Genomic DNA, 14,243 nt, shown 5'->3' on the forward strand with positions numbered 1-14,243 from the left:
ATTGGGAAAGAGAAGTCAGTAGTTTGTCGCATTCACACCTACGGGCAATTTAGAGTCACCAATTATCCTGTTAAGTTCATGTCTTTGAAGGAGGAAGCACCAAGCATCAACGCAGACTCGGGGAGAACATGCAAACTCCACACAGAAAGGCCCCAGCTGAGGTTTTAAACACACTGAGAGGGACCACATGATGATTCATGAAGACCTGGACACATTTAACAACACTACGAGGGCTTACACACACACCTCTTAATGCAGAAGACAAAGAGGATAATGATGGTGTACGGCCCCTTCTGTAATCCAACCCTAACCCCATTCATTACAGTCTGTACAGTTTGTTTTCAATGTATGATATTACCATTTGTCCTCAGTATGACAAGCTTGTTGCAATGTAAACAATATCTGCTGTTCTACATGCAGAGCTGAAAGACCCCCTTAATCCATAAAGACTGGTTATAATCAAACGGCAATCTCTGTAGCTGCAAACTGCCGTTCCTCAATGACCACTTAAGGCTGGCTGCAGAAGTGAGTCAGTCTCCATAAGTCCCCATGTTAAAATGTCCAACTTCACAGCAGAAATAAACATGTTTACAGCCTGGTCTCTATAGCTAATTTACCCGTATGTGGCTAGTATCTAAGGGGTGTACTGTATACATTTGTATATCCTGCTGACATTTTGTAATGTAAAGAACTTGCCGTTTCTCACACTCACTACTGGCTGTATACGAAGGCCTTTGGGAGCAGGTCAGCCACCAACTGGCTGAAAGAGTCTCTAAAAGCTGAGGGACATGTACATGCTGATGTCTCAGGTTCCCAATTTGAGTGTGTGTGTGTGAATCCAAACAGGGGGTATCCAATACAGGATAAAATTAGGCCAGCCAGGCCTTATATTGCTGACTGAGCTGGGGTGGCCAAAAAAAGCCTGGGGTGCAAGCCAACAGTGGAAGCGCAAGGAAGAGGGGAGACGAGCAGGATCGCAGCTGAAATGGCCACCAAATGTAAGGAAATAAACGGCGATGGCTTTGAGTAAAGTGAAGCAGAGCAGACGGGCTGGTGTAGAGTCCAGCTGTCAGGTGGAGGAGGGACAGAGAATTTGAGTTTTTACCCGTCTGCCGGGCAGGTGTGAATACAGACAGGATGACCAGTCAAATACTGAGCGCAGCATGTCTTTCATTTGGTGGACAGATGGACGGATCGACTAAATGAGACACTACTGCTGACTGAGTGTTGTTTCATTCTTAAAGGTCCAAATTGTCTCATAAGAAAAGAAGATTGATGTTTTCTTTGAGGGGTTGTCAGAGTTTGTTATTGTGATTAGAAGAGTTGCCAGGCTTGGAAAATTACTTCATAGGTGTAGCAGCACAAGTATGAGTGTCCAGTCTGTCCAGTCCAAATGTAACATTACATAAGAAAAGCAGATTTCATGTATTGCTTTAAACCTGATTATGAAAGCAGGTTTCGCTGTGTGTGTAAACAAACTGTATGTTTCAAGACCAGCTGTTGTTGTTGTGTGTACATGTAAGTGTGAGATCCAGAGTGTTTGTTTTAATCTGATAATTACCTTGAGATTAATACTGGAGTTAGGAAACTCATTTAATGTTTTAGTGGAGCGAAGATCTAATATCATGCTGTGACTCATGGTGTAATTATTCCTTTATTTATTATTCATTCAGAGACATCTTGAAATAGCTTCTAACAAAAAAGATGCTTCTGCTGAGGATGGCCTTGATTTGAATATAATGCAAGATTTTCCCATGAGCTGTATGCTAAACACTACCTTATCTGATATTTTTGAAAATAGAAAAAGCGGTTTCTTTCTTGAAACATACAGCCAAAGAAACAACCTCACACGTTTAGTGATTTAGTAGCTGTTCAAACAGACATTATGATCGTCACAAAACTGTCAAATCCTTGTTTTAAAATGCCTTACGGTCCATTTTCAGTCTCGTATAACTAATACGGCTCGGGGCACAGAGGGAGCGCGATGTGTGTCACATGTCCGTCAGCACCAGCAGGTTTGTTTGTAATAAACAGAGGCTGTTTAGAAGATGATCTGGGTCATTTAAATGAGGTGTCACTTTCACAGAGTTTTTGAAAAACTGATATGAGGCTAAAACAAAGTCTGAGCTTCTTTAAATCCTGATCAAGCATTGAAATGCAAAGAAAATGTGACTGCCATGAAGCAGAACAGTTAAGATACATGATCTCAGCTTGTTTAAATCAGGTTTAAAACCCAAAGGATTCTTTATTGTATTGTATTTAAACTAGAAAGCTGTTTTGTAACTCAAAGACGCCTCTCCGGTCTTTCATTGCTTTTCTTACTACCAGGCCTCTTTACGGTCACTTCTCTTCACCCGTCAGTCATCCAGAGAAGAATCTGTCATTGGGAGATCATCTTCTCTTTCTAACACGTGTGTGTATTCTTGTGCAGTTATGGATCTGGTGTATTGGCGGAACATGAGGAGGACTGGTGTGGTGTTCACGGGGCTTGTAATCGGTCTGGCCAGTGTGTTCCAGCTCAGTGCCATCACTGTGCTCTCCCACATATGCCTGGGTGCCATGTGCGTCACCTTCCCCCTCCGTCTCTACTATAAGCTGCTGGAGCTGCTGGGCTGGAACTCCGGCGTCCACCCCTTCCAGTGAGTTGTTTTTCCACCAAACTTCAAACCCACTCTTAGTGCTGCTAACTACTCTGCACAGGGTTGAAACAAGGCGTGTATGTGTGTCTCTGTCCACAGGTCGTATCTGGACAATGACGGCTCTCTGACAGACAAGGATACAGTGATGTTGGTGGAGGAAGTGGTGCTGATGATCGCATTTGCTGTCACAGAGTTCAAACGCCTTCTTTTCATTGACAACATGATCGACTCTATTAAGGTCTGTTCACGATGATAGAATGATAGCAATAATATATGAACACCAACTTATTCATAAAACCTGAAAGCTGAATGATGAACGCTCATAAATCTGGAGTCACAAAACTAAAAAGGAAAGTTAGTGAGCTGACAGAAATGCTCCATCAGCTACCACAGCACTCGGCAGGTGGTGTCAGCTTGTATGAGCATGTGCACACAGTTTTAAATCAACTTATATGTTTTGTTTGGTGTGGACCAGCCAACTTAAACAATGACCTGCAGAGTGGAGGTGTTAACTCACAGTGGGATCGACAGTACAAGCATCCCCATTCACATCACATCGTTGGTTAATATCATAATTATTGCATAATTAAACATAACAATCAATTCATTTTTTTCCTGTGCTCTTTCTTTCAGTTTGTTGTCCTCCTGTATCTGTTGACCTATGTCGGCGTCCAGACCAACGGACTGACTCTGGTGATAACTGGTGAGTTCTTCTCTCAGCCTTTGGCATGTGAGAACGAGGCATGTACAGGAAACGTCTGATCTATAAGTGTTTCTGAGCTGTGAACTCTAGTTTGGTTTAGGTAACTACTTAAAAAGGGAACGATCGGGGTCATGGTTCAAAGAAAGTTTCAAAGTTTCCAAACATCCAACATGACCCAGGGACCCATTTACATTACACAGAGATATGTTGCTTAGATTAATGGTTGTGTATGTGTACATATATTTAAATGGAAGAATATAATTTACAAATTAAAATGAACCTGTATCAGAGTAATGAAGTAACATAAATTGTATTTTTTGTTTTAAACAGCTGTGATCGTCATTTTCTCCATTCCTCTTTTGTACAAAAAGCAGCAGGTGAGAGTTTAAATGTTTTTTTGATAATGTCGTAAAACTGCAACACAAAACTATAAACTATCAATAATCTAAAATAATATAAATTAGCATTAATACACCTCCATACCATCATGGATGGTTGGTTTTTGCACTGATAACAAGCCGGATGGTCCCTCTCCTCTGTAGCCCAGAAGATGCGGCTATTTCCAAACAGAATTTCTCATTTTGACCTGTCTGACCTTAGTCCATCTTAATGAGCACGGGCCCACAGAAGGTGGTGACGTTTCTGGTTCTGATTTATATTCTGGTGTTCTCTTTGCATGGTCGAGTTTCAACTTGCATTTGTGAATGCAGCGACAAACTGTGTGCACAGACGATGGCTTTTGGAAGTGTTCCTCAGTACGTGCAGTAAAGTCCACGACAGAATCGCGTCTGTGTTTGATACAGTGTTGTCGTACAGAGATTTCTTCTAATTTTCAGAATCTTTAATGATATTATAAACTGTAGACAATGAAATCCTCAGATTCTTTGAACTTGTACGTTGAGAAACATCATTCTTAAACTGTTGCACTATTTGCCATCGTCCATCTTAATTTCAGAAAGACTCCGCCTCTCTGGGATGATCTTTTTACACCAAATCATGTCACTAACCTGTTGCAGGTTAATCTCATTAATGTGTTTTCTTTTAACATTTCACAACTTTTCCAGTCTTTGGTTCAATCTGTCCCAACTTTTTTTCAAACATGTCGCTGGCTTCAGTTTCAAAATGGGCATATCATTTCATTTCATATCAATAAGTCCTCCTTGTGCTAATTTCAGTTAAATACGGAGTTTGAATTTTGCATGCCATTGAATTTTGTTTATATTTACATATTACACAGCGTGTTGTAGATACAGAAATTCTTTGAATGCACTGACTCGTGTTGTTTTGGTGACAGGTGCGGATAAGGAAGGTGGTTAGAGCCGTCAAAGCTATTGTAAAGAAAATTAATTCCCTGTAAGTAACCTGCGCTTTGTACAATATTCTTTTATGTACAAAACATGAACATCATTTTGTTCTTTTCTACATTGTTTAATGTTTTGTTGCAGGTGCCTTAGTCTTTACGAGTCAGTGAGACCCCCTCCTGCCACTGAACCCACCTCAAAACCTGCACCTGTAGCTGCACCTGCCCCCAAACAGAAGGCCAAGTCCAAGTAACATGTTGGTCGTGCGTTGAAAAGCACCAATGGATTTGGGATTTGGAAAATGTTGGAATGGTACCATCCTCTGTGGGGGCCGCCGGAGGGGCGGCTCATTTCCATTTCTCTACCACGATGTTGTTGTTTACGGGAGTGCGACTTAATCGATCCTGACAGCTGAAACAAAGCTGCCATTCACTCAAGGAGAGCGAGTGGAAGTGCACGAGGAGAAGAATTTTATTTACTGAGATGCTTTCTGTGGGCAGTGTTTAACATAACCAGTTCACACAATCATCTACTCCAAGCACGGACAGAACAAAATATCATCACACAATTTTTTTTCCCTTTGATAACAGATCTATTTTTACACAACTAGCGAGCACTGTGTTCCTGTTGAGCTGCAGAATTACTCAAAACGAAGCATTATTGCTGATATATATTTATTGAGCATCGTTCATTGTTAGCTGGGCAGAATAAATCTGACATGAACATCGCCTGCCGTTAATTTACATTAATGATTTTGTGTTCACCGCAAAGTAACCAAAGCATTAGCAAAAAGCTTTCTAAGCACTAAACTCCTTAAAACTTTCATGGGACTCTCTTCATGAGAAATAATGAGAACATTGTCCTCTGCTCTTCATGCTAATTACAGTTAATCAGGTACAAACACTGACTTCCCACTGCTCTTAGGGCAGTGATTAAAGGTACAAAGTGTAGTGAAGTGAGGACAACCTCAGCTGTCCTGCAGAAACTCCAACAGAGTTTTTAATTAATTAATGTCACACAAAAAACACTTTACAGATCAATTTTGGTCTCTTATTTTAACCGCTTGGCTGCTCAGGGGCACGAGGAAACAGGCTGCAAACGCACTGACAACTTTAAACAGCAAACAGCTACAGATCCAACAGACTCGGAGCAACATTAGCATTAATTTGGAGTCACGTTTGTGCCCACCTGATGAATACAAGTCCAACTTCGCTCCTTTTTTAGCACCAACTCTAGCTGCTAAATGCTCCACCGTGTTCACCTGCCAGTCGCCTGTTGTTTGGTGGTGGGCAGTGGGTTTTTAAAGCCAAAGAAAAAAAAAGGCTTTGAGAGCGGTGCGGGGGAACTAAAACTGTAACGCTGCATGCCAAATAACCAAAACTATGAGCTGAAAGCAGATAAAACGCTCTGTAGAGGTGCAATGTGGGTTTGTCACTACAGTGACCCTTTACACGTGCATGTTATTTGATCTATTGTTAGAAAAATATTGATTATAGCTGCTTTAAGCTTTCCAGGATGAATTTATTTCTCTTTAGTTACTCAAACATTCAGGTTATTGTTGTTTGTAGTTAACTACAACTAACTACATAACTATACTCCCTGTTTCAGTTGCATAATTGTGTGAACTACCTACGCCATGACCGTCTTCAGAGGGCATTTCAGTAGATAAAGCTTGAAATCTACATATTTTAAAACATTAGACAAAAATCCAGTAACTTAAAAAAAAAAAGAAGTGAGACACAAAAATCGGGCCAGTGGATCTTGCGAGAAAACAAACCAACAGATGCAGCAGCATCCCAACATGCTGTCGACAGCTTGTGCAGAGGAAAAGTGCTTGAGGGGCAGTTTAACAAGGATGAGGAGGTCACTGGAAAAATCCAAAAATATCCACTTTTAGGCAGCCGTTCAATTCAATAGTTAGACTATTCTGTCTCCTGTGCACTTCCGGGAATTTCACAGAAACACCCTGAAGGCAGAAATATGGAGATTGCTCCTGTAACATGACTCAAGAACTTTCTGCTCGGTAGTTTTGTTTAGTCCATAATACAACAGTTTAACAGCGAGGGTCTGATGTTTGCATGTCGATACAGATGGTTGCTGGCACAACTCCATGTCAACATTTTCCAAATTCAAATCAAGAATGTCGTCATTGTTTGATCCCCCCAAAAAAACCCACTATAAAATTACACAAAACACCTCTTGAAGAGTTTCCTCATTGTTAGATAAGCAAAACTTTGAACCAACAAGCGCTGCAGAACACTCGAAAGGTGCTGCATGACTTAACTGGACTAAATTTTTGTCTTTAAAAGTCACCCCCACTTATTGTTGATAAAGTGTCACTCCAACATAAGCAGATTAAGGTTGGGTGTGCACCACGATTAGCTTTAACTGACATGTAGATGACAGTTTAAATTAAACAGTTTATTCCTTTATTCTGACTAACTGTGTGTGGTTTTAGCTGCCAAACCTGAGCCAGTAAACTGCAAGCGGTTACTTCAATGCAGCTGTGAGCCACTGTTAGCGTTAACAGATGAATGGTTTGGTGACCATGTGGTGCTCTCTAGTGGTCTGTGTTTGAGAAGTTAAAAATACAGCTGCACTCATACTAACATGTCTTAATGAACTGAAGTGATTTACTGTGATTTCAACATTATGATCCCAAATTGAAGCAGCCGGCTGACAGGCCGGGCAAAGAGGGATTCAGAAATTAGAATAAAAAGGGTCAGCGCCTCACAAAACAAATAATATTTCTTATTTTTAGTGGTATTTACAGCATTTACACTGTTTTCACAAGGACTATTTCTTTACAAGCTCTCTACAGTTGACAGTTTCTGAATAAGATTTTGTTTGAACAACACAATCAAAACTCCAAAACTAAAATTAAGTGAGAAAATACGTCTTTTTGTAACTGACCCTTCAAAGGTGACAACAGCTTGCCGCAGTGACCGCTGAATATCACTTAAAGAAATATTTACATGAATACAGAAACAATTTTACTGTTGATGTGATCGTTTTTTTTTTTCAAAAGGTGTACAACTGTAAAATGTAGAACAAAATAAAAGTGTGATCACGACCCTGAAAAAAACGCTTAAAGTGAGGCACGACAGGGCTTAACCGACTTTGTTTTTGCTGTTCTGGTTGACACTTTGACTTGTTTCTAAAGGTATTTATAATTTTTTATTGTTATTTCCTATTGTTATGTTGCTCCCCAATAAAAGGTTATTTACTACAAACGAAGGTGAGTTTGCTTGAGTAGATCTTAATACCTTTTGTCATCCGTTAACCCTTCTTCACAGCAGACGTTTTGACTCTTCACAGCGGGGTCAGTAATAACATTAATAATGCATCTGTTGTATTCAAATGTCCCAGTAAGTCAGCCAAGTTTTCACTGACAGCAGCAGTCAGGGGTCACATATGCTCTCCATATATTCTGGAATACACTCCCCCACAGCAGGGGCTGCGCCGCCCTGTTTGACCACTAGGTGTTGCTCTTGGAAAGTGGCAGCTATGCTCCTTCAGGAGAGGATGGAGGAACCCAGAGCCCTGACTGATGTAAAGAAATAAATGAATCCTGACAAACCTTTTAACCTACGAACGGGGCGTCAATACAGCGTCAGTTTCGAGTCCCTCAAACACATCTACACAAAGTGTTGTGACAAGCTTTTCTCTCTCTGTTGTGAGAATCACAGTGGATGCAATGTGACTGTGACCTTGAGATGAATTTCCCTCAAACACGTCAAACTCTCTCACAGACCTTCAAGGACTTTCCTCTCTTGTTTCCACGAGCGGTGACTCAGAGCTTCCATCTCTTAGACTTTCAGAAGGTCGTCGAGCTCCTTCGCGCACCGTGGAGCCGTCCGAGTGAAAACTGAAGATGATATTTGAATCTATGGCATCATGTTACAGGTACAAGTTTGGCAATGACATTATTTTTTTTAATACATAATTCAAACAAGACAACAGTTCATGACCATCTAGTCTAGAAATGTAAACACTACAGTGTAGATACTCAGAGGGAATACCCCCAAAATGTCAATATGGCACTTCAAACTGTTAGTTCTCCGGATCATGACGCATGTAACCCACTTAAACAGTGAACATCCTGCAGCTCTGACTAAACTGCATTTTTCTACAGTGTGTGTATATATATATATATTATATATAATATATATATATATATATATATATATATATATAACTGAGACATTACTGATGTCAGTATTTTATATATAAATATATTATATATATATATATAATATATATATTATATAATATATATATATATATATATATATCTATATATATCATATATATATAAAATAACTGACATCAGTAATGTCTCAGCTTACTGTTTCCCTGATTAGTTACCACTCTACATAATTACACTGGCACACACAGCGAGGCTACATTTACACATATACAAATCTACAGTTTCTGCTGCCAAACAGCATCGTGTCATAACAGTACACGACAGCAAATCACAGAACTGGGGCAGAAACACCTTAATTAATCCCTTCATGGTCTGTGTTGCAGTTGGTACATTTGGTCTCGGTGGACCTCAGTGGTTCGGATCTGACGTGGTTTTCTGAGAACAGAGTCTCGGATGTATGCTTTGTGAAACTCTCTCTGACAAGAGGAAAAAGTGGGGGAAAGTGTTGCAGATAACTATTATATGACCATCAGCTGTTTACTGTTTATATCTACTCATGTAGTGTAAGATGATTCAGAGGCGGACAAAGTGAGTTTTGCTTCCTAAACACTGATAAATACAGATTATTTGCAAGACAGAAATAAGAACTAAAGGATGAGTTTCACATACTACTCTCATGTCTGCACAGTAAATTAGCTTAGCTTAGCATAAAGATTGGAAGCTGGATGAACGAAAAAACTGCAGTTCTACAAACAGCCACTCGAGTCAGTCTCCATAAGTCCCCATATTAAAATGTCCGACTTCACAGCAGAAATGTTGAAACATGTTTACAGACTGGTACAAAAAACAATTTTGGTCTCTATAGCTAATTTCCCCGTTCATCACAACTGTACTGAGGGTGAATTTACATTTTACACAATTCACCTGTTCAAATTATATTAAGGCTTAAAGTTATGCAGAATTAACAGTGTGGCCGCTTTGACTGCTGTTACCGGTGGCATGTGTGAGCACCCAGGCATCATTTAGCCCACCTCAGGTCCGCTGATGATCCACAGCTTTGCTGATTTTTAGATTAGCAGGAAGGTGGAAGAGGCCGGCTGCAAACAGGGCGTTGGCCAGTGCCACAGATTTTGAGCTTCAAACTGGCTTTTCAGAAACCTTTGAATGACGTCACGCATATGCTTTCCATTCTATATGAGATTGTCTTCTGGCCAAACATTTTAAAAATCCATCACCTCTAAAGCTCATCGCTCAAGGTAAATCGCAGTTTTATGATATGAACATTTTGTTATCTTTGTACAGAGCCATGCTGCCATTTCCCTCTGTTTCCAGTCTTTGTGCTAAGCTAAGCTGTAGCATCACATTTGACACCAGGGTGGTCCTGAATGAACTTTCAAGCAAGAAAGTGAATGAGGTGTATTTCCCAAAACATCGAACAACTCTTTTAAGACAAACAACCCTGTGATGTAAAAGGTAATGTAAGTGTTTGAAAACTGCCTGCAAAGAGAGATGTCGCCCTCGACTGCTGCCAGCTGATTCCTCCTCTGGACTGATGGTTGTACGCTCCACGTTCCTCCGGCGTTCCGCCGACGTTCAGGATGTCTGTTACACATAGTGTTCCCGGTGGTTGATGTACACCTGGTCTGTCCCGCTCTGATGACACACCCACTCCAGGCGGGACAGCTGCTGCGTGGGGCTTTGTGTTGCTGCTGGTCCTGGCCTTGTTGTGGATTGGTGCTGCCCATCAGTCAGCTCGTACCTGCGCTCTGCCCGGCGATTCTGCAGGTTGGAAATCACCAAAGATTGTCTTTCATGCCACTAAACTGTTGTGCCTTCTTATATGATTTCTCATGTAGGACATTAAGGGTGCTTACTATTAGCCAATAGCAATGCAAGGCAGGGAACAGCCAAGCAGCAACCCCATGGCTGTGAAGTGAAGCCAATGTGGAAGTACCAAAAATTGCAGTTCATCATATGTCCACTTGAGGCTGGCTACAGAACAAGTCCATCTCCGTAAGCCTCCATGTTAAAATGTCCAACTTCACAGCAGAAATAAACAGCCTGGTGGTGAATTTTTATAGAACTCAACTGTTCAGATTATATTAAGGCTTAAAGTCATGCAGAATTAAGAGCTGGCCGCTTTAATTAACGCAACCTGGCGTTATTCAGCCTGCCTCACCTCAGCAACGCTACACGTCTTTGCCCATTTTTAGATTAGCTGGGAGGTAGAAGAGGCAGGACTGCCAGAGCCCCGACACTGAAACGGGTCGGTGACGTCATGGGTATGACGTCCATTCTTTATACTGTCAATAAGGACTACTAGCCAACTGTAACTGAAGCTAAGCTGGGGTTGGTTGTGTCATGATATTGGCTGATTTCCAAACAACAAGCTAGTTAATATCATGGAGCCGATCGTCCTAGTAAATATCGGAACATTAGAGACAGTACGGGCAATTTAGAGTCACCAGTTAACCCATTCAGTGCATGTCTTTGAACTGTGGAAAGAAGCCAGAGTACCCAGAGAGACACGGGGGAGAGGATGCAAACTCCGTACAGAAAGGCCACAGTTTTGTTTTGCCCAGGATGACAGTGCGAGAGCTTTTGGAACGCAATGTTGACTGCAGTTCACTTTACTGCCAAAGGTGTCACTGTTCACAAGGATTTTCTGAATGTGACCTCACAGTGTGATTAGAGACAGGAACAGACCTCTTTCTGGATGATACTAAAAAAAGTACAAGCTTATGAAAGCTTGAGTTGAGCTGAGAACACAAATTAAAAATTTAACCTACCCTACATATTAAATGAGTACAGCCATTAGGCCTTCTGCTTAATAAACACAGATAATGATCCGTCAGCATCATCCAGGTTGTTATTACTTCCTGTTGTGACTCATCATTAGCTAACCAAATGTTAGTCTTTGCGTTGTAGTGATGAGTATGTGATGATTCAGAGACACCCTTGACGTGATATGAAAAGAAAAGGGGAGGTGGGGGGTTTACCTGACAGAGCCAGGCCACTTGCGATGCGTGGACACCCAGAGGAACAGCCGGTGCTCTCCCGCTGTAAGGAGGGGGAGGCTTGTGTGTCGGAGGAAGGTCAATCCTTCAGAGACAAAGAAGAGGAAGACTTTAGTTTTGCAGAACGGACACCTGAAAGAGATCAAGTCAAATCAAGTCTGTTTAAAGGAACACTATTTGCTTAAAGGCTTGTAGATTATAAATCTATAACAGAGAGTCTGGGAAACAACCTGGAGGTTTTAAAAAACAAGGGCAATTACCAAGAAGATGCTATCGAGCTGCATTAAAGGAAATACACTCGAGGGAATAAAAGTCAGGATATTTCAGCCTCTGCTGCATCAAGTTTGACCATTATTTTGTAAATCCGCCTCTTGAAATTGCAACTTTATTGAAGTATTATACTAAATCACTGGAGTTTCCCTTTAAGCGGTGGAAGCCAGTGATACTAAAGACATTATGCTTGAATCAGAAGGGTTGATGGACTTTCACACATCATAGTAAATCGGAGGCTGCTCCGAGTTCCTCGAAACCACGGTAAGACGCTTCAGTCAGTTTTCTCATTTGTCGAAATCCCTCTCCGCTACTAAACTTAAACCCCGAAACTGACCTTGACCATTCATAAAATGGTGTCATGACAGGCATTGATTTTCCAGCACTGTACATCATTCTCTGCTGCTCTTCTCTTTCATACTTGAGATGAGGAGAGATTACAGTTAGTACTCTCGGTGACACGCTGCCCTACGCTCACATCCGTGTGTGATGAAGGAGAGGCCTGTGTTCACCCCACCCCCGCCCTCCTTCCTGTCGTCCCACTGGGACTTTCCAGCCACGGTCACACTTAAGATGCTAAGTTTGTCGTGGCATTGACCACAGGACGACACACGGCCAGGTACACCGTCCTGTGGTGTCAGCGTAGTGATGCGGGGGACTGCACACGTGCACAAGTGTTGAGTATTTTCCCCTCAGTGCTGTTTTCTGTTGCTGTTCAGACAGTTTTTGTTTGCTTAAAGGATCTCCAGCTAATCCTCCTCCAAACGTGACACTTATAATAAACACTGATTGCATTAATAAACAGAAAAATTATATCAAAGCTTACATTCCTATACAAAGCCAATCAACACTCTACATAACCAAGCAGCAACCTCCAGGGCTGTGAAATTTATTTCCGAGAAAGAGTTACACACCTCATATGAAGGAAACGATGTCTGGAGGTGAGCTGTTATCACTGCAATTCAGTCTGAGGCAGGCACAGTACATGGCTTTTAATTTTCATTAAAGGAGTGCCAAAAACTGCAGTTCCTCAATCGTCCACTTTAGGCTGGTTACAAAACGAGTGAATCCTCATAAATCCCCATATTAAAATTATATTCAGGCCTAAAGTTATGCAGAATTAACAGCACGGTTGCTTCGACTGACAGGTTGGTGCCATTACTAATGGCTTATTAGAGCACCCAGGCATCATTTGGCCTGCCTCAGGTCCGTCTTTTCTGTCTGTCTCCAAATTCACATCTTTGCTGTCCTGCCTCTTCTACTTCCCAGATAGAGGCAGGACAGCCAACATGGCAGTGGCCAGCGCCACAGATTTTGAGTTTCAAAGCGATCTCACACATATGTCCATTCTTTATACTGTCAGTGGTACATACAGGTAGATATATTTCTAAAAATAGTAGATAGTGCACTCATTAAAAAAAAGAAACAATCTATATAGTTGATGCTTAAAAAGACAGAGAGTTATGCTGCTATGACTGTAACTCAGGCATGCTTAGTAAATGTCTTTCAATTTTCCTAAAAGGAGGCTGCCACTGAAATAGGGATGCAAAATGGACAGATGAGAAGAAAGAAAAAAACAAGATTTCATAAAGAAAAAGCTGAGAAAGGGAGAAAGGTGAAGTAACCCAAAAACTTTATACAGAACAATAATAATCCATAACCTGCCAGTAGTTTCACTCCCTTTTTCTTACTAATTGACATGAATTTGTATTTTGGGAGGATTTAGGACAGGAACAACATTTTTTTCTAGCAGTTTATCTGCCTTCCTTAAGACGTACTTGATGCATGCAACTCTGTTCCCTGGAGTGAGCATGCTCAATGACGCACTAACAGGGATGGATGAGGGGGATCAACCTGCAACCTTGCAGATATGGTCCACAGGTTCATAATAATGATTTGCACGTCGGGGGTAGAGGGGTTGATCAGCAGCAACGGCTACATAAAGCACACCTTTGTGTTGCTATTAGGACTTAAATGTTAAATAGAGGCAGGATTAATTGAAATGAACCCACAAGGTCTCATCCTAGAGAGACTATGTGTGCACGAGAACACATAAAAGATCCCGCTCGGGTCTGTAATTTACCATCTGTCAGAGTTACAGACAGAACAAAGAGTGCACACACACACACACACACACACAAAGCATTTAGTATTAGTCAGACC

General features: G+C 41.3%; 2 protein-coding genes across 2 annotated transcripts in view; one reads left to right on the forward strand and one right to left on the reverse strand.

Annotated features, from left to right (window-relative positions):
- Window positions 1-919: 919 nt before the first annotated feature.
- rtn2b (reticulon 2b) lies at window positions 920-7,876 on the forward strand. The gene is made up of 7 exons (XM_010731781.3): window positions 920-998; window positions 2,432-2,639; window positions 2,739-2,877; window positions 3,273-3,342; window positions 3,673-3,719; window positions 4,637-4,695; window positions 4,788-7,876. The coding sequence occupies exons 1-7, from the start codon at window positions 986-988 to the stop codon at window positions 4,894-4,896; spliced, it is 645 nt and encodes a 214-aa protein (XP_010730083.1). The 5' UTR covers window positions 920-985; the 3' UTR covers window positions 4,897-7,876.
- A 1,799-nt stretch (window positions 7,877-9,675) lies between these two features.
- nectin3b (nectin cell adhesion molecule 3b) overlaps window positions 9,676-14,243 on the reverse strand; it is a 30,480-nt gene continuing 25,912 nt past the window's right edge. The window contains exons 7-8 of the mRNA XM_010731834.3: window positions 11,793-11,895; window positions 9,676-10,572 (exon numbers count right to left, since the gene is read on the reverse strand). Of these exons, the coding sequence (XP_010730136.3) occupies window positions 10,399-10,572; window positions 11,793-11,895 (277 nt within the window). The 3' untranslated portion in view covers window positions 9,676-10,398. The remainder of the gene's footprint in view (window positions 10,573-11,792; window positions 11,896-14,243) is intronic.

The sequence above is a fragment of the Larimichthys crocea genome, chromosome XXII (assembly GCF_000972845.2).
Source record: "Larimichthys crocea isolate SSNF chromosome XXII, L_crocea_2.0, whole genome shotgun sequence".
In the NCBI taxonomy this organism is placed as follows: domain Eukaryota; kingdom Metazoa; phylum Chordata; class Actinopteri; family Sciaenidae; genus Larimichthys; species Larimichthys crocea.

Coding starts and splice junctions, on each gene's coding strand:
- rtn2b (XM_010731781.3), top strand. Junction 2,640..2,738: donor TCCGGCGTCCACCCCTTCCA/GTGAGTTGTTTT, acceptor CTCTGTCCACAG/GTCGTATCTGGACAATGACG. Junction 3,720..4,636: donor TTTTGTACAAAAAGCAGCAG/GTGAGAGTTTAA, acceptor TTTTGGTGACAG/GTGCGGATAAGGAAGGTGGT.